Genomic DNA, 26,047 nt, shown 5'->3' with positions numbered 1-26,047 from the left:
GCTGGACCTTGTGTGCCTCAGTTTCCCCCACCCCAGCCTGGAGACCGGTCCCTCCTTCCCAACTCCTCGTTTCCTGCCGCGGCGGGTGGAGGTGCAGGAAGGTGTGTGACGCCGGGGGGAGAACGGGGGTGCTTGTGTGTGGCTGGGAGGGGGGAAAGTCCTGGCCGCACCCCCCCAAGGGGGAAGCTAGGGCAGGCCCTGATCCTCCCGCCCCCCTCCCATTCGCCTGCCCGGCCTTGGCGTTCACAGGGAAGTCCCCTATGGGGTGTCCCAGCAGCTGAGCAGGGCCGACATTCTCGTGGCGCAGGGACGCTTAGAGAACCCCAGGCGGGGGGCTGAGAGCTCTGTAGGGCCCGTTCCCGCCGCCCCAGCTCTGGCTCCTTGCCCTGAACTAAAACAGGGCCAGCCTTGGGCCCACGGCCCCGCGCTACCCCAGGCTGTGCTGGGGAGGGGCACAGGACACCACCTGAGCCCCTCCACGCAGGCTGGGGGAGCCGGGCCGGGGAAGGGGTGCTTCTTTCCAGAAAGGCTGGCCCCCCTCCCATCCGTCTGGGCTACGGCGCAGCCAGCAGGCCGGGCTGGGACCACCCCACAGCCAAACGCCGGCTCAGAACCACTCGACCGCGCGCTGGGACGGTGCCCACCCCGATGCCCTGGCCCCTCGCCCTTCCCTGGGGCACTTCCCCCGGGACACCCGGCCTGGCTCCACCCGGCCCTTACTTTCTCTCGGGCCCCAGGCTGCCCCCCGAAGTCCTTTCTTGCGGCTCCGAGCCACTGCCGGGGCTGCTCAGAGAATGCCCCGTAGGAGCCTTCCCTGTGAACACCAAGGCTGGGCAGGAAATGAGGAGTTTGGAAGGAGGGACCGGTCTCCAGGCTGGGGTGGGGGAAACTGAGGCACAGAAGATCCAGCATTTGCTTGCAGGGGCCCAGCAAGTGAGCGGCAGAGTTGGCAGCCCCCGAGACTCCATCCTTGCACCCGGTGCCGCGTGAGTGTTTATATCCCAGGCAAAGTTCAAGGCCAGCAGCTTGTTCGGGGAGAAGGGGGGGGGGTTGTGGAGAAGGTGCTAGGCAGGGTTTCCTCTAAGCTGGGTGCTTGGGCTGCCATGCTGGAGCGATTCAAAGGCCACCCAGCTGATTAGCCAAGTGCCCTCCGCAGGCAGCCTGTTTCTCCCGGTGGTGCACATCGGCACCTGCCTCGGTGCACAGAACAAAATTTATTCTGTACTTGGGGGGGGAAAGGAGGGGGAACATCGGTTGGGGGGAGGGGCTGTCGTGGGGATTAACCCCAAACATACAACGGGCCCTTGTCCAGAACAGCGGTGCCCCCACCGTCGCCTGCTCGTGGCCCCCACTCTCCTCCAGGGGGCACGTGTCTGGCTCACCTTCGCCGGCTCGCCCCGCTCCCTGGGCAGCGTGGGGGGCACTGCCATGCCGCACTTAGACCCTGACCCACAGGCTTGTGCCCCCACCTAGAGCACTCTGCCAAGCAGCCCCTGCCACCTGCTGCCCACGGCGGGGGGGAGGGGCACAGAGGGGCAGGACCTTTAACCCCTCGGTGACTGCCAGAGGCTCTTGGCTGGCCCCAGGAGGCCGGAGTGGTGCGGGCCCTGAGCACCCGTGTGCATGCCCAGCCCTGCACCCAGTCCCTAGGGCTGCAATGCACCACACGCCCCTGGCTGGGGCGACGGCCGGGCTTGGCCAGGAGCCTAGAGGGAGGCTGAAGATAACAATTCTTTCCTAGGAAGAGAGACAAAGGAGCCAGGCCTGGGCGTTGGGTCAGGAGCCAGGAGGCTGAGAGCAGGAAAAGGGGGTGAAGGGGCCCGGAGCCCCTTCCCCCGAGAGGAATCAGGTTACGCGGTGCCTGGGAACCAAGAAACCTTCCCCTCTACCAGCCGGCTGAGCATCACGTCTGGCTGCGGGGAGGGGGGGGGCAGGGTCGGGGACCCCCCCCCCTGACAGCCCCACAAAAACCCTCCCTCCCCCATCCTCTGCCTCATGCTCCATCCGCTCCAGGCCAGGTCCCAAGCGGCTTTGCCCAGGGGGATAAACCCAGAGCTTGGGGCCCAGGGCCCCGGGGGGGGGGGAGGCTCGGCTCTGAGTGAGCCCCCTCCCCCGAAAGCCCCTCATGACACCAGGGTCCCTGCCCGCACCTTGGACCCCGTTCCCCACTCAGACCACCCCTGGGCCCGCTGCAGGGGTCTACACCTGGCGTTCATGAGGAACAGGGCCTGGGTTTTACCCCCCCCCCCACACACACACACACACCCTGACTCCCTCTTAACTTCAGCAGCTAGTGGATTCAGCCTCCCCCGCTGCTGTTCAGCCGGGGGGGGGGGCCCCCCGCACTGCAGCTCCCCCCCTTTGTTCCCAGCAAGCAGGGGGTCCCCAAGGGGCTGGGAAGCCACCAGGCTTGACCTGGGCCAGCCCCCTCCTGCCACACCTCCGCCCCCGGGGGCTGCGCGCTGGCTGGCAGCACCCGGGCCTGGAGCGAGAGGGGCATGGCCCTGCCCCGTGGAGCCGGGCGCAGCTGATCGAGAAGGGCAGCGGCAGCCCAGGGGGCGTTTTATTAGAAAATAAAGTGTTTATTAAAAGGGTGACCCCCCCCCCCCCGCTCTGTACAGCAGCTGGGAGAGTGGAACGGTCCGTCCCATCAGCAGGGGGCGACCTGGCTACAGCAGAGACCCCAGCGGCGGGGGACGGGGGGGGGGGTTAGGCCAACAAAGAGCAGGGCTATTCTCTGTCCAGTGCAATTTTGAGCCGCTCAGCTTGTCCAGGAGTCGAGACCCCCAGCCTGGGCACAGCAGCGTCGCTTCCCGGGTCTCACGTCAGGGGCCGGTCCCCCGCGCTCCAGCACCGACTTTGTTCCAGTGTGTAACCATCCCACAGCAGAGAAAGGCCCTGGGCCAGCGAGCCGAGGCTTTCAAACAAGGAACGCACGTGGTGGGCAAGCCCGGCCCATCAGGAACCAGCCAGATAAATGCCTAGGAAGAAACAAGGCTAAGAGAGGCTGGAGGAGAGGAGAAACGCCCACCCCCAGCACCCAGGGATGGACCCCCTGCCAAGCAGACTCCTCCCCTCCCCTTGCCGGGACGCCTTCGTTATTCCAGTTTGTCTTCAACCCCACCCCAGATCAAGCCGCAGCCTGCCAATGGAAAGAGTGCCCGAGGGGAAACTGAGGCAGGGTGACAGGCCACGCCCCCGCATGCCCAGCTGCTGCAGTTACCTGTGGCGAATCGCTTCTTCACCAGCGACATGCGGTACCCGCCGCCCGCCAGCTCCACCTCCACGCCCGACAGGGTGCTGCCCTCGCCGGTGAACTGGGCCGCCACCGGGCTGGGCTTGCTGGGGCCGTACAGGGGCTCCCAGCTGGCGGAGAGGTGGCCGCAGCCTAGGGAGCGAGGCAGAGACACACGGGGCTCAGGATCTCCCTGCCCACCCCTGGGAAGAACAGGTTCCCCCGCACCGAGCCGGGAGACGGGGGCTGCCCCACGCTGGGGGGGGAGGGGGCTGCTAAGCGCCACCAGCCCCTTCCACCCAGCCAGCAATGCCGGGGCGTGGCCAGCAGGAGGCGCCAGGCCGCATTCTCAGCCCCCCCGCAGCCTTCCCATTAGCTGTATGGCCCGTGGGCCTCACACACAGCCCTGCAAGGGGGGGGGCTCAGCTCCCGCCATGACCCCCAGGGGTCCCGCAGCTCTCACCGCCACCATCCGGGGCCCCGGGCACGTCCAGCAGCCGCCACAAGAGACGCTTCTCCTCCAGGTTCCTGCAGGGCCAGAGAGGCGGGGGCTGGGGACATGAACGGCACCAGCCCTGCCCTGGATCACCTCCGCCCCCCAGGGCCCTGCCCCCCGTCCCTCTCTCCCCACCCCCCCAGGTCCCCAGCCTCCTGCCCCATGACCCCCAGGGCCCTGCCCCCCGTCCCTCTCTCCCTGTCCCCCCCCCCCCCGGTCCCCAGCCTCCTGCCCACCCTCCCCCAGGGCCCTGCCCCCCGTCCCTCTCTCCCCACCCCCGCAGGTCCCCAGCCTCCTGCACCATGACCCCCAGGGCCCTGCCCCCTGTCCCCAGCCTCCTGCCCCATGACCCCCAGGGCCCTGCCCCCCGTCCCTCTCTCCCTGTCCCCCCCCCAGGTCCCCAGCCTCCTGCCCACCCTCCCCCAGGGCCCTGCCCCCCGTCCCTCTCTCCCCACCCCCGCAGGTCCCCAGCCTCCTGCACCATGACCCCCAGGGCCCTGCCCCCTGTCCCCAGCCTCCTGCACCATGACCCTCAGGGCCCTGTCCCCATCCCTCTCTCCCCGCCCCCCCAGGTCCCCAGCCTCCTGCACCATGACCCCCAGGGCCCTGTCCCCGTCCCTCTCTCCCTGCCCCCCCCCAGGTCCCCAGCCTCCTGCCCACCCTCCCCCAGGGCCCTGCCCCCCATCCCTCTCTCCCCGCCCCCCCCAGGTCCCCAGATTCCTGCCCCCTGTCGCCCAGTGCCCTGCCCTCAGTCCCTCTCCCCGCCCTCCCCAAATCCCGTCTCTCTCTCCCTGCCCCCCCAGCTCTCTCTGCCAGTGCCCCACATGGTCCCCAGCACCCTCCCCCAGTGCAGTCCTCGTCTGCTTTTGCCACATCCCAGGAGGTGCTGGGGCACCCGATGTGACCCCCAAGCATCCCCCCAGCCTGAGGCCCTGCAGCAGCCCCTGCCCGGCTCTCACCAGCTGGCCGCAGGCTGCAACCGCACGTTGGCCACCGGCTCCTCCACCGGCAGCAGCACCTGGACGTTGGAGAGGGGCCGGGGCGCGGCCATGGCGCCGGCGTTGTAGGCGTACTCCACGCGCACCTGGGTGGCGCCCGCTGCGCAGTCCCAGCGCACGGCCAGCTGCAGGGGGGCCGAGCCCGGACCCAGCCTGGAGCACTGCCGGGGAGCAGAGAGGGGCTACAGGGGCACCGAGGGGCGGGGGGGGCTTGGAACGGGTTCCCCTCCCACCAGAGCCAAGGGCAGAACCCAGGGGACCCGCACACCCCAGCCCCTCCCAGAGCCCTGTGCAGAGCCCAGAGTCCTAGCTCCACCCCCTGCCCCTCAGAGCCCAGAGTCCTAGCTCCACCCCCTGCCCCTCAGAGCCCAGGGTCCTAGCTCCACCCCCTGCCCCTCAGAGCCCAGAGTCCTAGCTCCACCCCCTGCCCCTCAGAGCCCAGAGTCCTAGCTCCACCCCCTGCCCCTCAGAGCCCAGAGTCCTAGCTCCACCCCCTCCCAGAGCCCAGAGTCCTGGCTCCACCCCTGCCCCTCAGAGCCCAGAGTCCTAGCTCCACCCCCTCCCAGAGCCCAGAGTCCTGGCTCCACCCCCTGCCCCTCAGAGCCCAGGGGTCCTGGCTCCACCCCCCGCCCGTCCCAGAGCCCAGGGGTCCTGGCTCCACCCCTGCCCCTCAGAGCCCAGGGGTCCTGGCTCCACCCCTGCCCCTCAGAGCCCAGGGGTCCTGGCTCCACCCCCCCCCGTCCCAGAGCCCAGGGGTCCTGGCTCCACCCCTGCCCCTCAGAGCCCAGGGTCCTGGCTCCACCCCCTGCCCCTCAGAGCCCAGGGGTCCTGGCTCCACCCCTGCCCCTCAGAGCCCAGGGGTCCTGGCTCCACCCCCTGCCCCTCAGAGCCCAGGGTCCTGGCTCCACCCCCTGCCCCTCAGAGCCCAGGGTCCTGGCTCCACCCCCTGCCCCTCAGAGCCCAGGGGTCCTGGCTCCACCCCCTGCCCCTCAGAGCCCAGGGGTCCTGGCTCCACCCCCTGCCCCTCAGAGCCCAGGGTCCTGGCTCCACCCCCGTCCCAGAGCCCAGGGTCCTGGCCCCACCCCCTGCCCCTCAGAGCCCAGGGTCCTGGCTCCACCCCCGTCCCAGAGCCCAGGGTCCTGGCTCCACCTCCTGCCCCTCAGAGCCCAGGGGTCCTGGCTCCACCCCTGCCCCTCAGAGCCCAGGGGTCCTGGCTCCACCCCCTGCCCCTCAGAGCCCAGGGTCCTGGCTCCACCCCCCTCCCAGAGCCCAGGGTCCTGGCTCCACCACCCCATCCCAGAGCCCAGGGTCCTGGCCCCAGGGGCAGTGAGGGGCGTCCCGTCCCCGCCGGCGCCTCACCTGGTACTTGAGCAGGGCCACGTTGTAGTAGGAGGCGGCCGGGGCCAGCTCCGCCTGTTTCTGCAGGTGCCCGGTCAGCGCCGCCATGTTCAGCCAGAAATCCTTGGCGCTGGGGTCGCTCTGGGAGGGGTCGCTGTGGGGCGAGGAGGGGGCGGGTCAGGCAGGCCGGGACACGCCCTGGGGGGCCCCGCCAAGCCCCCCGCCCGGCCCCCCCGGTACCTGTACAGCAGCTCGGGGCTGGGCTGGAACTGCTCGATGGGCGCCGTGTGCAGCAGGCGGAAGTTGAGGACGGGTGGGGCCGGGCTCCCGCTGAAGACGCGGACGATGCCGGCGGGGAAGGACATGGTGAGCTCGCCCGTGATCTTCACCAGACAGCTGGGGAGAGCCGGGCGTTACCGAGAGCCCAGCCCCCTCCACCCGCGGGGAGTCCAGCCCTCCCACCAGCTTGGCTTCCAGCCACCCGGGGGATTGTGGGAAGGAGGACCCAGATCTCACCATGCCCTGGGGCATGGGGGTGGCTGGGTGGCCCATCTCCCTGCCCCGTTCCCACAATTCTCTGGGGAAGGCAGGTCCAAGCGCCAGATCCCAGCCTCCCGCCGGAGGGGCCTGCGCCCGCCTGGAACATCCCAGGACAAGACGTTGGGCTCCCCCAGGCCAGGGCAGGAGACGGGCCCGCGAGTCCCTCCCGGCCGGGGGGTCAGGCGGAAGGCCGCAGGAAGGGGCATGGGCTCCGGGGCTCCGGGCGGACGCGGAAGATCCCCAGGGACTCGGCCCCGCTGGCTCCAAAGACGCACGGGGCTGGGTCACGAGGGAGGCGTCGTTGGAAAGTTCCCCTTGGCCGTGGCCTGCGCGTCGCCGGTTCCCGATTTACCCTGGCCTGCCGCCGATTTCCTTTTCCCAGATCCGGGTGGGGGACCTACGGCCCGCGGGGATCCGGCCCCGACTGCCTTGCTCCGGCCCGCCAGGCGTGGGGGTCCCCCCATAGAAAGGAGGCGGCGCTGGAGTTTGAGGGGGACGAGGGGAGCACCCCCTCCCCCCGCATTGACGCCGGGTCACTGGGGGGGGGGGGGCGGTTGTGTCTGGGTTTTTGCTTCGGTGCGGCCCCCGGCTGGCTTTCCTGATGGTCAGGGAACCCAGGAAAGGTCCCGACTTCAGCCAGCCTGCCAGCTGCGTGGCTAGGGGGAGGGGACGGGGAGGAGCCGGCGTCTTGGAATTTTTCCGTGCGCAGGGACCATCCCACCTGGGTGGTACGAGTGACGGGGGGGGGGGGCAGCTGGCTACGGAGGGGGAGACCAGAGAACGGAGCCTGAGCCGGGTACCGCGGTTCAGCTCGGCCAGGGGAGAGGGGCAGACGTGGGGAGATCTGCCCCCTCGTGCCCATGGGGACAGAGGGAGAGCCGCGCCCCAGCAGCCCCGGAGGTTTGGGGGCAGACAGGTAGCCCTCCGCTGGGCCCCAGAGCCTGGGCCAAGCCGAAAGCCCCTCTGCCCATCAGGCCGCCGCCCCCCTTACCTGTCGGGGTCCCGGCCCTTGAAGTAGGCGTGGATGTACTCGGTGAAGGCCGTCGCCACCGGAAGCGCGTCCTGGGATCCCAGCACCACAGGGCTGGGGCCTCGGGAGAGCCCTGGGGGGGGAGCCACCGATCAAACCCCGCCCAAAGTTCCCCCCGCCCCCCCTCCCCTCCCCCGGTGCTCAGGGCCAGTCACCCCCCCCCCCCATGGTACATACCGAGCCCCGGCTGCGAAGCCAAGAAGAAGCCGCGCTCGCCCAGGCTGGCGGGAGCCGAGTGCGAAGGGCCGTAGCTCCACAGGGGAGAGGGGCTGAGGGAATGATACTGGAAAACAAAGGACCGAGCGTCACCCCCCCGGGGCGAGGCCCCAGCGGAGAATCCAAGGATCCCACAGCGCTGTGCCAATGGCATCAGGAGGGCTAGCCCCATGGTACGGTTGGGGAAACCGAGGCACCGAGCGGGTGAGGACCGAGCTGGAACCAAAACCCAGCCATTCAGGGTCCCCCCGTCTCCCACTTACCACTAAACTTCACTTCCCTCCTGGCCCCGTGCGCACCAGCCCCGGTGCTAATCATTCCACCTCCCCACCCCCCAGGAAAGCCCCACGCCAAGCAGCAAAAACCAGCCACCCCAAAGGGTCCGTGCAGAGGCCCCCGCCTGGGAGCGGCATCTGTCCCGAGTGCTGCCCCGGGGTCTCAGCGAGGGGTGGGGATCAGCCTCCCTGGAGACCCCCAAGACCCACAGCGGGGGGGAGGGGGGGGAGTCTGTCGCCTGACTCTGCCTCTTTGAAAAGCTGAACCATTCTTCAGCCGCCCCCCCCCCCCCCCCCCCGCACTTCGGTCCAGCTCCAATGGCTCCGCAGCCCCCGCCAGGGGCTCAGACACACCCTCTCCCCGCAGAGCTCGGCTGCCAGCCTCCCTGCAGGACAAGTGACCGACCCGCTCTGTGCCTCAGTTTCCCCACCTGCCACAGGGGGGCGCTGGGCAGAGGTGACCGACCCGCTCTGTGCCTCAGTTTCCCCACCTGCCACAGGGGGGCGCTGGGCAGAGAGACGCCCCGGGATGGGACACAGAGCTCACGCTGGCTGGAGTCCCCCCGCCCCGCCCCCCCCCCACCCCCAGGCGGCACCACCCACCAGGTCGCTGCGGCTGCCGGCGGAGGATCTCTTCGTCCTGGAGCGGCGCGGGGGGGCCACCTTGGGGGCTGCGGGGGGCGGGGTGCACGCTGCGGGAGGCTCTGCGGAAGCACAAGGCGGGTGAGACGACAGCCCAGGGAGCAGGGGCAGACGTGCGAGCGCAGTGCCCGGCTCGTGGCGGGGGGAGACCAGGCCAGCCCCTCAACAGCTGTTTCCTCCCCACCCAGGGTGCTGATTGGCCAGCATCAGCAGAGTCCCGGCCTGGAGGGGGTGGGATCAAGGGGTGCAGAACCATCGGGGGGAAGGTCCCCACTTCTCACAGCCCCCCCTGGGACCCCGAGAAGAAGGAAGCCCAGCGGCAGATCCTGCCAACCCCCCCCCTCCCCCCGGCCATACTCACCTGGGACAGGAACCGCCGGAGAGCTGGAGTCTGCCAGCTTGGGGCTGGGCCCCCGGGGAGCCCACGGGGAGGGCTCCCTGCAGCCGGAGGGCACTGGAGAGGGCGAGGCGTCGGAGGGGGGGCAGGCCCCATTCTTGCAGGGCCGCACGGTCGGGTCCACGACGGGACTAGGAGGCCTGGCCGTGGAGGGGCCGGGCGAAGGGGCCGGGGCGCTGGCGCAGCGGGACTCGTGGGCCGCCCCCTCCTCCGAGTCCTCGCAGCCGAAGGCGGCAAAGCTGGGGGTGCCCGGGGGCCACGCCGCGGGGCTGGCGGGCTGGGGCAGCCAGGCGCTCGGCTCCTCCGGGAGCCTGGGGGAGCCCTTGGCGGGCCGTCTGGTGAGGGGGCTCTGGGGCGTCCAGGGTCTGGAGTCCGGGGAGGGGCCCATGGCGGGGTGCGAGGGGGAGTCCAGCCCCGAGTCTTCCACGTTCTCGGGGGACGAGGAGGAGAAGGGGGACGGGCTGGAGGCCAGGCCGCAGGCTCGGGAGGCTGTGGAGACAGGGTGACCTTCCCATCAGGGGGCTGCCGGTGCAGCGCTCCCCCTCCCCGGCCCCCCACATCAGCAGGGGGAGCCCTCGCCCCAAGCTGAAACCAGAGCCCAGGAACCCTGCTCCTCTTCCCAGCTCTCCCCTCACGGGTCCCTTCCCCGCCGTGCCTCAGTTTCCCCTCCTGGGAGGCAGGCCTGCCAGGCTCCCTCGGAGCAGGGCGCGTACCTGGGAAATCCTCCGCGTCGAAGGCCGACTCCAGCGGGGGCCCGAACAGGGCTGCGGAAGGGGCCACGTCCAGCCGGGGCTTCCCTGGGCACCTGGGGACGGACCAAAGCGGGGAGAGGTTGGCACAGTGACCCTTGACCCCAGAACTGGGGCCCCATTGCGCCCCGTGAGGGTCCAGTGCAGGGAGGCTGATGGCCTGGTGCCGGGAGCCGCTCCGGAGAACGGGCACCTCGTCCCTCCCTCCCCAAGAGCCCCTGCCACCCGCGCCCAAGGGACCCCGGTACCTGGGAGTCCACGCGGCAGAGTGGGACACTTGCAGCTTCCTGGGCTCGTCCCCTGCGGGAGAGGAGACGGATTTCAGCCGGGTGCCAGACTTCGGGCAGGGCACAGCGCTCCCGCCCTGCTTTCCCAACCATCTCCCTGTGCCTGGCCACAGCCCCTGTCGGTGCCCTGGGGCTGCCTGCCTGAGCCTGCAGGGAGGCTGAGCCAACAGAGCAGAGGTGGGGGGCAGCCCCAGGCCCCTTGCACGCGTGTTAACTCTGAACCCTACTGATGGCCTCCTTGAGACCAACATGAGCCATGCCACTGCCAAGCCTTTGAGAAGAACCGTTCGGTGACTCCAGCGTGCTAGACTGGGGCCTGGCACATTTCCCTCCTCGCCTCACCTGTACCTGGGGCCACGTCAGAGTCCACGTCCGCTGCGCCAGTCGTCCCTACCGATAAGTGCCCTAGGGAATAGCCAGAGCGAGAGTGTCACTGGGGATCCGGCCTGAAACCACCCCCACAGAGTGAGCAATAGCGCCCCCTGCTGAGGAGTCTGTGCACCTGCCCCCAGAGACCAGCAACTCCACCAGGGGCTAAGCAGTGTTGAGGTACTAGGGGGTCTTCGAGGAGGGGAGGCCCCTGGATTTCCGGGGCCCCTGATGCTAAGAGGGAGACCTGGCCTGGGCTCCCTCGAAACTAATTCAGCCCTGGGCAAAGGGCAGATCAGAATGGCCCAGAGGGGAGAGCCGGCCCCCGGGGCGCTGCCGGGACAGACTTGGCCCCCGTCTCCCCAGCTGCAGGAGGGGGGCACAGGCAGCCTGTGTGGAGCCCCCCCCCCCGTGTGGGGAGGAGACCCTGCACCCCAGTGAGCGCCCCCTGCTGGGCAGGAACCTGCCATGCGGCCCATCGCACCCACAACCATCTCCCCCCGCCCCACCGGGATGTGACCTCACTAGAGCCCACCCCCGGCCCCAGGAGACCCCTGCTTGGGGGGCGGGGGGCGGGGGGAACAGCACTTACTGCACATTTGCCTCTTCACCGTGCCCTGCGAGGGGACAAGGGGAGGGGTCACCACCGGGGCAGCCAGCAGCCCCCAGCCTCCCTCCCCCAGCACAGCCCCGAACCCCACAGCCGACCCCTCCCCCTGCCAGCCCCACAGCCCCCCTCCCCCAACACAGCCGACCCCTCCCCCTGCCAGCCCCACAGCCCCCCTCCCCCAACAAAGCCAACCCCTCCCCCTGCCAGCCCCACAGCCCCCCTCCCCCAACACAGCCGACCCCTTCCCCTCCCAGCCCCCAGCCTCCCTCCCCCAGCACAGCCCCGAACCCCACAGCCGACCCCTCCCCCTGCCAGCCCCACAGCCCCCCTCCCCCAACACAGCCGACCCCTTCCCCTCCCAGCCCCACAGCCCCCTCCCCCAACACAGCCGATCCCTTCCCCTCCCAGCCCCACAGCCCCCTCCCCCAACACAGCCGATCCCTTCCCCTGCCATCCCCACAGCCCCCTCCCCCAACACAGCCGACCCCTTCCCCTCCCAGCCCCACAGCCCCCCTCCCCCAACACAGCCAACCCCTTCCCCTGCCAGCCCCACAGCCCCCTCCCCCAACACAGCCGACCCCTTCCCCTCCCAGCCCCACAGCCCCCCTCCCCCAACACAGCCAACCCCTTCCCCTGCCATCCCCACAGCCCCCTCCCCCAACACAGCCGACCCCTCCCAGCCCCACAGCCCCCCTCCCCCAACACAGCCGACCCCTCCCAGCCCCAAAGCCCCCCTCCCCCAACACAGCCGACCCCTTCCCCTGCCAGTCCCACAGCCCCCCTCCCCCAACACAGCCGACCCCTCCCAGCCCCACAGCCCCCCTCCCCCAACACAGCCGACCCCTTCCCCTGCCAGTCCCACAGCCCCCCTCCCCCAACACAGCCGACCCCTCCCCCTGCCAGTCCCACAGCCCCCCTCCCCCAACACAGCCGACCCCTCCCAGCCCCACAACCCCCCTCCCCCAACACAGCCGACCCCTTCCCCTGCCAGTCCCACAGCCCCCCTCTCCCAACACAGCCGACCCCTTCCCCTCCCAGCCCCACAGCCCCCCTCCCCCAACACAGCCGACCCCTCCCAGCCCCACAGCCCCCCTCCCCCAACACAGCCGACCCCTTCCCCTGCCAGCCCCACAGCCCCCTCCCCCAACACAGCCGACCCCTTCCCCTCCCAGCCCCACAGCCCCCCTCCCCCAACACAGCCGACCCCTTCCCCTCCCATCCACTCCCCCCAGCCCCGTCACCTCTGCCCCCCTCTCGGCCTCTGCCCCCTGCCACTGCTCAGCAGGGGCTCCCCGCTTCCCCGGCTCAAGCCCTCACCGCTCACCCCGGTGCTGGGGGGCAGGGGCAGGTTCCCCACCGTCGCCTTGAGCTGCTCCACGCCGGCCTGGCCGCCCCCGGCCTCGCACGACTGCAGGGGCTTGATGTGCACGTAGAACTTGCGGGGCTCGTCCTCGTCCTCGTAGTCCGAGTCGCTGGACGAGCAGCCGCGGGGCCCGCCCGAGCCGGAGCCGCCGTCAAGGGAAACAGACACCAGCCAGCAGCGGGGCTGGGCCCCGGCCTGCCCTTCCCACAGACGCCCACTAGGGGTCGCCCCATCCCAGCTCCCTGCCTGGCCCCGGCCGGCTCCCGCACCCAGCCCCGAGTCACCAGCCTGCCTGGGCCCCCAGAGACCCCAGTTCTGTTCCTAGCTCCCTCCCCAACTCCTCCCCACCCCTGGTCCGGTGCGTACGTGCACCCACACGTGCACGCACCCACTCGTGCACGCACCCACTCGTGCACGCACCCACACGTGCGCGCTGTGAGGCCGGGCCTGTCTCCTGCCCGACCAGCCCTGATCCCAGCTGGGTCCCTCATGCCACGCCCCGCAGGGGGGGTCTGTGGGGAGAGGTGCCCCCCAACCTGGGCCTACATCTCCCGGCTTAGCCCAGGCCCTGCCGTGTTCCAGGGCCGGGGATGAGCATGGCCTGGCTTCCGGGGCACCAGGGGTCTGGAGACTGAGCTGCTGCCCTGGTACATCAGCACGGCCAAGCAGGGGAGCTGGACGCCTGGCACCTCTGCCCCCCGGACACAGCCCCACGGCCCTGGGCACTGCCAGGCAGGGGGCCGGAGGTTGAGCTACTCCAGGCCAATACCTCCCCTCCCCCTCCCTCTCCCCCCCCAAGGAGCTGAGGAGGTTAAAGCCCTGGCTGACCCTGCCCCCAGATCCAGCCCAGCCCGGCCCCTGGCCCCCTGCCCCAAGGATACTGCTCTGGTTGATGTCGGGCCGGACAGTGAACCCCTCCTCGTCCACGTCTGGGCAAGTCTACGGGGGGGAAAAACGGGGGGGGGGGGTCAGAGAGGCCACGTGCCCCACCCTGCCGTGGAGGGACCCTCCCTCCAGCACCCATTCAAGTCGGGACACCTGCCAGGTCTGCTAGCGAGGGGGACAGCAGGGGAGGGGGCACCGGCAGAGTGGGGGGAGCTGGCGGAGGCTGCAGGTGGGGGGGGGGACATCGGCAGAGTGGGGGGAGCTGGCGGAGGCTGCGGGGAGGGGGCACCGGCAGAGTGGGGGGAGCTGGCGGAGGCTGCGGGGGGGGGGGGGCACCGGCAGAGTGGGGGGAGCTGGCGGAGGCTGCAGGTGGGGGGGGGGACATCGGCAGAGCCCGGGGAAGCTGGCGGAGGCTGCGGGGGGGGAACATGCAATCCCGGCGCCACAGAACCCCTGGAGCGTGGGGTCGGGCAGCGCGAGGCAGCCTCACCCGAGCAGCGAGTCTCTGCCCTGCCCCCCATTCCCCAAAGTTGCCCCAGGTGGACGGTGCCCAGCCCCCCATCAGCGAGAGCCGCTGAGCCCCGGCGAGCCCGGCAGCATCACCGGCAGGCACCAGCAAAAGGAGGAACCAGGCCAGAGACCCCTCCCCTCCCCTCCCTGCCCCCCGCTGGCAGCTACTCACCACATCAGCATCTGGGGACTCCCTGAGGTGGGGGGAAGAGAGAGAGAGTCAGTCACCCCCTGGACCTGCCCGGAGGGGAGCTCAGACGGCGGGGGCGTGGACGGAGGGGGTGGGAGGATGGGGTGGGGGAAGGACAGGCGGGGGTGGGGGGCATGGATGGATGGACGGGGCGGGGGGGGCTCACCCAGCATCTCGCTCTCGGTCTCTCCGGCTCAGCCCGGGGATGCGGAAGGCTTTGCTGCGGCTCCTCTTGGGCCCTGAGGAGGACAGGGCAGGTGAGCTCCAGCCCCTCTTCCTGGCCAGCCCCCCCCCCCCGAGGGCATCGCCCCCCCCCCCCGCCTGCCAGCCCTTCCAGCTCTGCCCTGGGGCGATGGCAGGGCCCCGGCCCCCACCGGCAGCCGGCTGCAGAGACGTACTTGCCTTCCTGAGCTGGGGCCATGCTGCACTCGGTGAAATCCAGCGCCCCTGCAAAGGCAGAGCAAGGCTGGGTCAGCTCAGCAGAGACACCCCGCCCCCCACGCACGAGCCCCGCCCCCCACGCATGAGCCCGAGCCCTGCACCCAGAAAAAGCCCCGCCCCCCGTGCATGAGCCCGAGCCCTGCCCCTGCACAAGCCCCGCCCCCTGTGCACGAGCCGGAGCCCCGCCCCTCCATGCACAAGCCCCACACCACACATGAACCCCGCCCCCTGTGTACGAACCCTGTACCGTGCACCAGCCCTGCCCTGCCCCGCCCCCCCATGCACGAACCCCGCCCCCTGTGCACGAGCCCTGCCCTGCCCCGCCCCCCATGCACGAACCCCGCCCCCTGTGCACAAGCCCGAGCCCCGCCCCCAAGCCCTGCCTCCCCATGCCCCTCACCCGGCCTCTCGCGCCCGGTGCCCTTGCTCTCGGTGAATCTCTGCAGCAGCGTCTCAATGCCGATGTTCTCCACGTTCTGCTTGAATTCCTCGTGCACCTGGGGGTGTGGGGGGAGCAGAGCTGAGGCTGCGCACGCGTGACTGCCCTGGCCCCCCCCACTCTGCCCCATCACCCTCCGCACCAACTCAGAGCAGGATGAGACTGTGGGAGTGACAGCTGCCCTCACCTGCACCCCCCCTTCCCACTGCCCCCTCGCTCCCCCAATGCCCCCGGCCCCAGGGCATGCACCACCCCCACCCGGAGGGCAGCCAGGCCCGCGAGCCCGACCCTCACCTGTCCGATCTGCACGTGCGTGTCCTCCACCGAGTGCGAGTAGGAGCTGACCAGCCCCTTCATGTGCCGCAGGTGGGTCTCCTCCAGCTCCTGGAACCGCTGTGGGGGGGCGGGTGTTACATGGGGGTGGAGCCCCCAGCATTCCCGGGGTGTCTCCCTCAAGCCCCCCCCCCCCCCCAGCCAATGTTCCCTCTCACTTTTTCCAGCCAGGTGCGGAATACATTTTGTTCTGTGCACCCAGGCAGGTGGGGATGTGCACCACCCGCAGGAGCACACGGTGCCAGTGGTGGGCTCTCTGTTAGTCAGCCGGGCAGCATGTGACTCTCTCCAGCTCACAGGGCACGCTGCCCCGTCAGGCCCCCGGGGGTGGTGCCGTCCCAGCCCGGTCAGCCTGCACTGCCCCACGCTGCCCCGGATGAGTCTCGAACCAGAGTCCCCCTCCGAGGGCTGCCCCTCACCCCGCAGCCTCCCGACATGCCCCAATGCCCGGCCCCCTGCTCCTCTTACCACGGCCGAGTCCAGCATCTTCTGCTCGAAGTCGGCCCGGGCCACGTTGTACTTCTCCACCGCGCGGCGCAGGGCCTCAGCCGCCTTCTTCGCCTTCAGCTCGGCCTGGCCGGGACAGGATTGGGGGGGGAGGGGCTATGAGCAGACCTTGGGGCAAACCCCCCCGGCAACGGGGCACCGCACCGGGCCAGCCCCCCCGCGACGGGCCACAGCCCTTCCTGCCCCGCCCAGCCCCGCTCGCTACCTTGTCCAGCTCCTTCTGGCTGCTGCCCTCCCGGCGCAGGCGTTCCGCCTCCTGGCACTTGCCGTGGTAGTTCTCCTTGGCCTTCGGCACCAGCTGGGCCACGCCATGCAGCAACTGGATGGCCTCCAGGGTCCCCGACACCTCCTCCTTGGACTGGGGGCGAGAGAGGGGCCTGGAGATGGGGGGGACCAGGGGGAGCTTCCTTGCCACCCAAACGCCCCTCCCAGGAGCACCCCCGGGTGGGGGGCAGGGAATTGGGCATTCGGGGACGTCCAGCTTGGGCTGCCGGGCAGTGGGTGGGGGGCAGGGCCTGGTGTGTGCTGGGGCAGCCAGGGGGCGGGGTTCAGGGGGGCCCCCGGCTCGCAGGCGGGTACCTTCTTGTGCCCCTTGGCCTGCTCCTCGCCGTAGCGGGCGATCTCCTTCAGCAGATCTTGCAGCTTCCGCACCAGCTCCAGGTGGCAGAGGGCCAGCTTGTCGGAGGCCACGCGGAAGACCTCCCAGAGCGGCGCGAAGGTCCTGCCGGGGGGGAGACGGACACTGAGACCAGCCCCACCCAGGGCCGGGCGGCTGGGGGGCTCCCCAGTGGCTACCCGCCTTGGAAGGGCTGGGGGAGGGGAGGGGACATCGGGAGATACAGGGGAGCTCCATGCAGCTGGGGAGGGGGGTCACCCACCACCTCCCCCCCCGGCTCACCCGAGTTGCTGCGTGCCGCCGGCAGCCATCTTGGCCAGCTTGGCCATGGACTTGGCGTAGGTCTCCTCCACCGTGGCCCTGGAGGCAGAGAGGGGGTGAGGGGAGCCGACGGGCAGCGCAGGGGGCACCACCCTGCCCCACGCCCGGCTGGGCCCAGGCGCCGGCCCGCCGGCCCTACCTCTCGCGGACGAAGTCGCCCAGCTCCTTGGTGGAGACCTGCCCGTGCTTCATGTTGTGGTAGAGCACCTCGAAGCCCTGGTTCCTCTCCCCCTGCGGGGGGCACAGAGCGGAGCGTCAAGGGGGCAGAGTGGCCCTGGGGCCAAGGCCCTGCCCCCGGAGCGGAGCCCTCCCGGGGCACGAGCCAGCGGGCTTTGGGGGGCAGCCGCAAGGCAAGGGGCCGGGATGTGGGGGGCAGCAGAAGGCAGGGGCTGGGATGGGGCAGGCAGCTGGCAGGACAGGGGCCAAGATGTGGGGGGCCAGGACGGGGGGAGCCGTCGCAGGGCAGGAGGCCGGGCCGGGGGGCCAGGACAGGGGGAGCAAGCCACAGGTGAGGGGGCCGGGATGGGGGGGGAGGGAGCAGCCAGACAGGACCCCACGGGAAGTCCCCTCCAGCCACCACCCACTGCCTCCCCATCTCCACCAGCCCTCGCTCTCCCTGCACTAACTCATCCCTCCCCGTCTCGTAAACACTCCAGCCACACGGCTGCAGCAGTAGGCTCACTCGCACCCCCCTTATCCCCCCCCACGTGGGGGGCAGCGCCAGCCGCAGCCTCTGGGTAAACAAGCGGTGCCGTGCAGGGAGAGACGCCAGCCCGGTGCCAAGCGCTGAGGGGCACATGGTGCCAACCCTGCACAGACCGCCCGGAGGGCTCCTGCCCATGCGCTGAGGCAGGCAATGCCACTGGGACATGGGGGGGCTGTGGGCACCCGGCGGGCGAGCTCCCGGGTGCCCAGGGGCAACCCGTTCCTTCCCTGTGCCCAGCTGCCGGGGAGGCCTGTGGGGCAGGGAAATCGGACCCCGGCCCGTGTCAGGCGGGAAGTGGGGGGTGCGGCAGGCCAGGCAGAGGCGAGAGGCAGGAGGGTTAGCCAGCCTCACCAGCCCCATGTTGCAGCCATGGGGAAACTGAGGCACGGGGCAGGGACGTGACTGGCGGGAGAGGCAGCCGTGGCTCCCAGGCCCACGTGCGAGGAGAGGGGTGGGCAGGGGGGCAGGTTCACCCTGGCAGCCCCCAGGCAAACCCCCAGCACCCGCCTGCGCCTCAGCGCAGAGCCCTGGGCATGGGAGGCCGGATGCCTGGGTGCCCAGCCCAGCCCCAGCCGATACCGTCCACCCGGCCGTCTTTCTGCACCGGGCTGCAGGTAGGGGTGGCCCCGAGGGCTCTGGCAGCCCCCCCTCCCCCCGCCCTGGAGAGTCCAGGTGCGGGTGGGGAAAGGCGGCGCTGCCGCTTTAAGAAGCAGGAGCCGCCTGGCAGAGCACCCGCACCCGGGGCCCGTTGCTACGGGCGATGGGGTTGCCTAGCTACCACTTTGCCCTCCTGCTTCTGAGCTGGATCGGGTTTGAGGATGGGGGGGGTGAATGACTGGGGGGGGGGCTTAGCTGGGCGCCCTCGGAGCAGGCGGGGGCTGGGGGCTTGCACCCGGCCAGGCCCACCCAGAGCGATGCAAGCTGCCTGCAGCCACGCCTGCCTCACCCCCAGCAGTGGGGGGCTGCCCCCCATCCCGGCCCCCCTGCGGCCAGGCCATACTTTGGATGGGCAGACGCCCCTCCCTGCCCCAGCGAGCCACACAGCACAGCCCAATTGCTGGGGGAGCGACCAGGGGCCACACGGAAGAGCCCAGCTCGGAGCCCTCTCCATGCCCATCGGGAACACTTACCCAGAAATGCTCCGCAAAGCAGGACATCTTGGAGCTGGGCCGACACCCCCCGCCGCTCAGGTGGCCGGCCTCTGGACAAACACAGACACGGGGTGAGGCCGAGGCAGGCTGCTCCCTGCCACGCCCCAGGGGGGCACCGTGGGACGGAGGGGGGCTCCGCTCGGGGAGGGGACACATCACCCCCCCCGGGTGGGAACATTCCTGAGCTGCTAGAGGGGCGCTGGGACACCTGGGTTCCAACCCCAACTCCAGGAGGACACGGAGGGAGCTGGGATGCCTCCGTTCTCTGGAATTGTTCAGGCTTCTGGTGCCTCAGTTTCCCCACTCCCAAGCCGGGAGCCGATTTGCTATGTGAAGCCTTCCTCTCAAGGCACAGCGCCTCTCACGAGACCGGAGTTTCCCTCTCATATTCTGCCACCGACTCCCTGCATGAGGCAGGGCAGCCCCGTGCCTCAGTTTCCCCTCCTCAAAGCGGGGCCCAGCCCGCCGCCCGTCGGTCCCCGCAGGCTAGCGGGGATAGGCCCTCGTGGCCTGGCGGTGCTTCGGGGGGCAGAGCGACTCGCGTTTCTTTTAAAACACGAAGCAGCTCGCAGATCCATGCGGCTGTTACCATGGAAACAGGCTGCTCTTTCTATCCCACAGTCGCGGGAGCCAGGAGAGCGGCGGTGCCGGCATAGGCTGTTCACACCCGCCGAGGGCCGACAACACCGGGCCTGGCACCAAACACCCTCCCGTCCCACTCCCCTGGGTGGCTTTCCCCAAACCCAGGGGGTTCTGGATCCTGGATCCGGCCCCCCCCACACAGGGATGGTTCCCTCAGGCTGGCCCGAGCCGGCACAGAGGAGAGGCGAGAGGAACGCGACCAGGTGCTGACACCGGATAGGCAGCTGAATAATGAACGAGGCTGTGCCGTGCTCCTCCGGCACCTCCTCCCGCCCCGTCGGCGCACCCTGCAGGCAGCTGCTCACCACATCCCCCGCACGCGCCGGGCGCGTTTCCCTGTGGGGAAACTGAGGCACAGAGGCGGGCGCTGCCCAAGGCTGCAGAACGACTCGGAAACGGCAACAGAACCAAGGAGTCTAGCTCCCCATCCTCTCCCCCAGCCTCGTGCGAGCAGGTGGCGGAGTCTCCCGCGCCGCGCCGGAGGCTGATCCTGGCAGAAACCACCAAGGTCGGAGACCTCCTAGACTACAACAGGGGGGACTGGGTGGATCTCTCCACCCTCCGAACCCCCCTGCACCTACCCCCCTTGCCGCGGCCCACTCTCGATCTCCTACAGAGCCCTGTGTGAGGGGACGCCCTGCCCCTCCCTTCCCGCAAACCCTCCGTCCCTTCTTATTGGCCCCTCTTCCGTGGGCCCCCCCAGCCTCCCCATCCCTGGACCCCCAGCCGGCTGGCTTTCGAACCGCGCCTAGAGAACATCTGCACACGCTCGTGCTCCGTACTCTGCATCCCCCCCTCGTGCCCCGCCCCGATACCAAGGGCAGGGCTACCTAAGACCCGTTGAGGATGGGGGACCCTGATGTGCCCGTGTGTATTCTGCCTTAATCCCGCAGCCCATCGGGGACACTAGCTGGCTGCTCCTCCATGGGGCCGTGAGCACGGGCGTGTACTTGGCGCGGTTCACCCCCATCCTGGACGCCTGCCCCTTGTGTGGCGTGAGGGAAACACTGGCGCACACCTACCTCGAATGCGCCAGGTAGCGGCGCCTAGTCCGGCTCCTCCAGAACCTCTTATTAAGGTTCTGGCTGCACTTTTCCCTTCCCCTCTTTATCTACGCACACCCCATCCGGGCCCCACAAGGGCGCAGGACCTCCTCGCCGGCCTCCTCCTGGCTGTAGCCAACCGCCGGCTAGAACACCAGGAGGGGGATCCTGGACGAGGGGATCCCTGCGACTGGGGGGCCTATTTCCGTTCCTCCCTCGTGGCACGTATCCGGCAGAGTTCCTCTGGGCAGCGTCCACTGGCTCCAGTCACAGCGTTGAGGAGCAGCGGGCGCTGGCCGGGGTTCTCTGCTCGGTGTCCCCAGCTGGCTCCCTTGTTTTGAACCTGTGACCAGCACCCCTCCTTTTAGTCATCATTGGTCCCCAGTACTCAGCGGAGCCTGGGACGTTATCCCTCCCTCCCCATGGGCTCCCGCGGGAGCCCACTCCCTTCTCAGCCCCCAGGAATCCCGGCTGCCCCCGCCGGTCCCCAGCTCAGAGGGGTCCCTGGGACACACGAGGGGAGGCTCGTGAAGCCCCTCGGCCCCTAGTGCTCTCGCTCACGGCGGGGTAGGGGGACGCACCTGCCTGGCCTCTAACCAGACCCTGCGTCACCTGCTCCTGGAGTCTCTGGCTCCCCGCATGGCACCGCTGCTGGGCGGGGGGGACCAGCCCCGGCCCCCCCCAACTCATTCACCCGCTCCCCGACCTGCCCCTCCCCCTCCCTGCAAGAGTGAAAAACAGGAAACTGGGAAATCTTTGCGCGCTCAATTTTTCTAGTCTCTCGGGGCCCGGGGTTGGGGGACCAGCAGCCACCGCTGGGTTCTAGCCCCGGCCCCATCTGCAACCAAGGCAGCCCCCCCGCCCCAGGGCCACCGGACTCACCCAGCACTGAGGGGCGCCCGGTCCCGGCTGGCTCATGCTCAGCTCTGTCCTCCTGGCGAGGGGACCCAGCCCTGTCAAGAGAGAGAAACCAGAAGTCGGCACAGTGCTACTTCCGCTGCAGGGGCCCGAGGGAGGGGGGCGGGGGGAGTGGAACCAGCACCTGTGAGGGCCAGCTCCCTCCCTGTGCCGCTGGCCCAGCCTGGTGCTACAGCCCCTCCTCTGCCCTGGCGGGCACAGGCCTGACACAAGTGCGCAGCCGTCAGCGTGGGGCATTTCCCAAACCGGCGCTCTGCACACGCCACCTCCCGCCCACGGGGCTCCGGGCACGTTGGAAAGGAGAATGATGAGAGGAAACTGAGGCACGAAGGGACCGTGACTGGCCTGAGTCACCCAGCGGAGCTGGGAATAGAACTCAGAGCTCTCGAGTCCCCAGGACCAAAGCTCTACCCATTAGGCCCTGCTGTCTCTGGCCTAGTCATGTTCTCGCCCGGCCTGCCCCCCCCCCCCCATCCGCTCTCCGTGAGGCACCCGGGGGCGCTGCCAGTCCTGTCTCCCCACAGCAGCCTCCCGCCTAACCCGCCAGGGCGACCCACACAGGAGCGGGGCAGAGTCCACTCCGGGAGAAAGGACGCAGAGTGGAAATCGATCAATCCCGCCTCCCTGCGGGCTCATGACAGCACGGGGCTGGCATCCAACAGCCAAGCAGAGGGGATAACCCCAGCATCCCACTTTCCTGACGTCCCATGGTGCCTGGCTCCCGCGCAGCCCCCCCCCCCCCGCCCTCCGGGGTGGCCAGGATCGCCAGCTCCCCACCCCTACCTGGAGGGCGCTGCCCCAACCAACGGGTTCGGATTTCTACAGCCGCCCCCGCTTGGTCGCGCTGAGGCCGAACATGATCCCTGCTTGGCGGTGAAAGGCAGCCACCTCTGGGACGGAACGCGGCAGCTGCAGAACCACCCACAGCAACGCACCTCATGCAGGTAACAGGCAGGCAGGCTGGGATGGCCCCAGCCCCCAAATGCTGCAGAGGTGCAGCAGGCACCTCAGAGCGCTGGCGCCACCCCTGCCAGCAGACACGGGCCGCACGACAGGGAGCCGACGAATCCAAAGGCCCCAGCAGCCCTGGCCACACGGGTGCCCCGAGACAGGTGCCACCCGCTGCCAGGATCCGCATGGCAGGGCTGCAAATGCAGCCCACCCCCCTGCAGCCATGGCGGGTGCTAGGGGGCTGCGGGTCAGCGTTGAGGGGGGGCCCAGCCCTGCAAGGTGGGGGGGGCTCCGTTCGACCTGCCGCAGAGGGAGGCTTGGGACAATGCCCACCCGCCCTGCCAATCGCTCCATTTCCCAAGCGCTAAAATTAACCCTCCGAGGGTGGCAACGCCCAGAGCAAACTGGGAACGGGGCGCAGCCTGGCCCCGCTGGGCCCCGGGGAGCCGTCAGGCCTGGGACAGGGCCCCCGAGCTGGCCAGGGAACACCCGGGGCTGGCATTTAAACAGGAAAAGCCTGGGCAGGGAGCAGCCTTCCGCTTGGGAACATCCCCCCGTCACCCGCTGCCTCCCTGCCCCTCTCGGCAGCAGGCCCCCCACCCCGCATGCTGCTCACCCCAGGCCTGGCCCCACCGCAGGCGTCCAGCAACTTGCAGGGCACCTGGGTCTGGAGGAGCTGGCTTGCGAGAGCCCGTGTGTCACCCCAGTGTCCCTCTGCCCCGGATGCCCACCCCATGCCTCCGGGCAGCGGCAGAGGGGGTGCTCCTGGGAGAGAGAGGGGGATCCTGTCTTACAGAGCCGAGGGGGGGGTGCCTCAGTCTCTCCCCCCCCCCGGGGCCTGCTCAAATGGAGACATTGCTTGCCAGCCTGGCCCAGAGTTTTACCCAAGAAGGGACACATCCCCTGGCTCCTTTCGTGCCCACCTTCCCCCGGCTCCGAGAGGTACCCCCACCCGGCACCCCACACCCAGGCCCCAGCGGAACCGAGAAGCCACAAGCTCGCTCAGGGCCATGGAGCCGGGTGAGAAAGGGACCCAGCGAGCAGGCACTGGGTCCAAAGCCCGCAGGCTGGGCCCGGGGAAGCTGGCCAGGCTCTCACCCGTGTCACCAGGCTCCTGAACTCCCCCCTGGCCTGGGGCCAGAACTGCAAACTGCCACACCCCCCCCAGGGCACTGACCCCCTGCTGGCTACCCGGGTGCCCGAGGAGCAACTCCCCCCCCCCGGCCAAGGCAAGGCCAGAGGCACCTGCCCCTCGCAGATCTCCTGTAGCTTTCCTAGGCCTCACCACCCAGCGAGGGAAACTGAGGCACCAAGCCACCCAGCTCCTAGAGGCCTCACTCCTCCTGCCACCAGACTCCTGCCAGGGCTGCGTTTGGCCCCGCTAAGGTGAAGTAACGGCTGAACTCGCTCCGGGCCTGGAACGGTATCCAGGAGTCTTCCCCCCACCCCACATGCTCTGATCTCTAGGGCACAGGAATCCCGACCCCCAGCGCCCCCGATCCCTCAGCCCCTGCTCTAGGCACAGGAGCGCCCCCTCCTCCCAGCCAAACACGTCTGCCACCGGGAGAGGTCCCCGGCTCCCGGATCAGCCCAGGAGGGGCGGCGGAGCTGGGGAAGGAATTCTGCACTCCCAGCTAGCAACAGACGCCGTGCTCCCCGGGGTCACTCCAGGCCAGGCTGCCACCAGGCGAAGCCGAATGCCGGAGGGAGAGGCGCAGGGCTGGGCCCACGGGGCCCCAGGCTTGGCAGGAACCAGGCGATGCGCCGAGGCCGAGCAACGCACCAACAAACAACGCACGTCAGTGTCAGCCGCCCGGCGCTGCCAGCACCTCCCGCCGAGCCGCAGGCAAGGAGCAGAAACCAGGCCTGCGTCTCCCCCCTTCCCGGAGCAGCTGCCAAACCTCCCCGGGCAACTAGTCCCCCGGCAAACGCGCATCAACCCGACCGGCGCAGGGCCCTGCCCCGCCCATGCAGCTTCAGGCGCCGGCAGGGCAGGTCCGCCCTGGCCTGGAGCCGGGCCCAGGGAGACGCTGCGATAGGAGAACGCGCCCGGCGCTGAGCCGGTCCCCCCTCGCCTGCCCTCCGGTGCGGTGGGAGCAAGCGGCCCCCGAAGCTTTCAACCCAGCCCAGCAACAGACCCACACGAGGCGCTTTGAGGCTTCAGAACTGGCCTGGAAACTCAGCGGAGGGGAGGAGGGTGCAAGGGGTGGCAAGCTAGCCCTCTGTTAGCAGCCGTGGTGGGTCTGGGCGCCACCGGGTACCACGCTGCCAGCCTAGGGCTACAGCAAGGGTGCCAGGCCTGCAGAGTGAGCAACGTCGCCCTCTAGCGGCCGGTGCCGGGAGGATAACGCTCTACTACTGCTGCCGCCTTTTACCCGCTTCGGTTCACTCTGGTCTGTGCTGAAGACGGCAGGTTCGAATCCTGCCGGGGCCTGCACCAGAGCCGGCACGAGCCAGGATGGGAGAGGAGCAGGGCAGGGCAGGGAGCGCGATGCCAGCCCCGCCCATGTGAAGCGCCAGCCCCAGGCTCCAGACACACTGCGGGCTCTCAAAGGGTCCCCGTGCACCAAGAGGACAGAGCAGAAGCCGACCCCAAGGAATGAAACATGCAAGAAGGCAAACGCAGCACCCCCTCCCCTCCCCTCCCCCCCCCCACACACCCCAGCCCTGCATCATGGGGAGCGATGCAGCCACCCACGAGCCCCCTGGCAAACAGCCCAGCCCGGCACGGTGCTGAGAGGCCGCCCACAAGCCACATCCCCCCAGCGCCCCGCGTCAGCGGTGTCGTGCGGCGGGGGCTTCCAGGGGTGGGGCTGACGCCAGGGCCCCCGCACAGCTAACCGGCGCCTCTGAAGAGCGCTTAGCCAGCGGGCGCGTTCGGGGCTGCACCCGCCCCCCCACGCGCCCCTCAAGCTGCCGCCGCGCAGTTGCTCAGGTGTCAACGGAGACAAGGGCTGGCGAAGACGGTTACCCTCCCCCGCCCCTCGCACTCCCCACCAGGCAAAATCCTGCTGGATCCTCACTGCCCGAGCCAGGTGGAGGGGCGACCGCTCACCCCACATGGCCTAACCCCGCACGCTGCAGCCCCAAGGCGCCCCAGGGGCAGACGGCAGGTGCACGGCTCCGGCTCCCCATCCCGTGACCTTCACCGGAGAGCAGGGACGCCCGCCCCCCACCTGTGGGGCTGGGAGATTTCAGGCAGGTGGCTCGGCGGGGGCAGGAAGTGAGTCCGGGAGGAGGGGTGGGGGGAGGGCACGGAGGACTCTGCAAAACCCATTCCAAGCGCCTTCCCAGCAAAGGGTGCACCTGCCCGCTCCCCCCCCATCCCGCCTCCCCAACACCTGGCCAGGCTCGCCCCCCCCCCCTTTTGCAAATGACAAACACTGCATTTTCTCAGGCACGGGGGGGGGGGGGATGATTGCGAGGCGGATCTGCCACCACCCCCGGGCCTGGGGCCCACGGACACCAGCCAAACGGGGGGGGATGTGGCCCCACGCAATTAATGCCCCCCCCTTCCCAAGACAGACAAGCACCTGCCCCCGCAGCCTGACAGGAGGGGGGGTGGAAGCGGCAAGGAAGAGGGGGGACCCCACGCGGGGAGGGAAGCGCAACCGGGGGGGGGCGGCTCCCTGGGGGGATCAGTGGGGCGCACAAAGACCCCCCCCCCCATGGCGCAAGCGGCCCACGGGGGCCAGCAGGGGGCCCCAGCCCAGCCCGGCCCCGGGGCAGGGACTCACCTCGGCGGCCAGCGGAGCCGGAGCCTCCCGCCCCAGCGCCCGGGCTCGCAGCCTCCCCCCTGCCCGCCCCCCAGCCAGCCGGGCAGGGGCGGGGGCGGGGCCGGCGCGGGGG

General features: G+C 70.1%; 1 protein-coding gene across 4 annotated transcripts; it reads right to left on the bottom strand.

Annotated features, from left to right (window-relative positions):
• Positions 1–2,056: 2,056 nt before the first annotated feature.
• Positions 2,057–26,047, bottom strand: FCHO1 (FCH and mu domain containing endocytic adaptor 1). Of its 4 annotated transcripts, none has more exons than XM_075902751.1 (29): positions 25,936–26,047; positions 21,212–21,282; positions 18,624–18,694; positions 16,927–17,018; positions 16,749–16,826; positions 16,430–16,571; positions 16,056–16,208; positions 15,812–15,916; positions 15,305–15,403; positions 14,972–15,068; positions 14,533–14,577; positions 14,297–14,369; positions 14,113–14,134; positions 13,427–13,484; positions 12,507–12,685; positions 11,165–11,189; positions 10,552–10,608; positions 10,165–10,216; positions 9,881–9,972; positions 9,132–9,656; positions 8,732–8,832; positions 7,815–7,920; positions 7,599–7,710; positions 6,308–6,463; positions 6,089–6,221; positions 4,691–4,890; positions 3,699–3,763; positions 3,224–3,388; positions 2,057–2,981 (listed from the first exon to the last, which is right to left on the bottom strand). In XM_075902751.1, the coding sequence occupies exons 3-29, from the start codon at positions 18,648–18,650 to the stop codon at positions 2,959–2,961; spliced, it is 2,982 nt and encodes a 993-aa protein (XP_075758866.1). In that variant the 5' UTR covers positions 18,651–18,694; positions 21,212–21,282; positions 25,936–26,047; the 3' UTR covers positions 2,057–2,958. The 4 variants fall into 4 exon arrangements, with proteins under 4 accessions (XP_075758866.1, XP_075758865.1, XP_075758867.1 ...); XM_075902750.1 differs by having other exon boundaries at positions 10,546–10,608; positions 25,936–26,046; XM_075902752.1 differs by lacking the exon at positions 25,936–26,047 and adding an exon at positions 21,372–21,690 and having other exon boundaries at positions 10,546–10,608.

Source organism: Pelodiscus sinensis, chromosome 19 (genome assembly GCF_049634645.1).
Source record: "Pelodiscus sinensis isolate JC-2024 chromosome 19, ASM4963464v1, whole genome shotgun sequence".
NCBI classification, from domain to species: Eukaryota; Metazoa; Chordata; order Testudines; family Trionychidae; genus Pelodiscus; species Pelodiscus sinensis.
The sequence above is the reverse complement of the archived record's forward strand: the minus strand, read 5'-3'. Positions and strand labels throughout refer to the sequence as shown.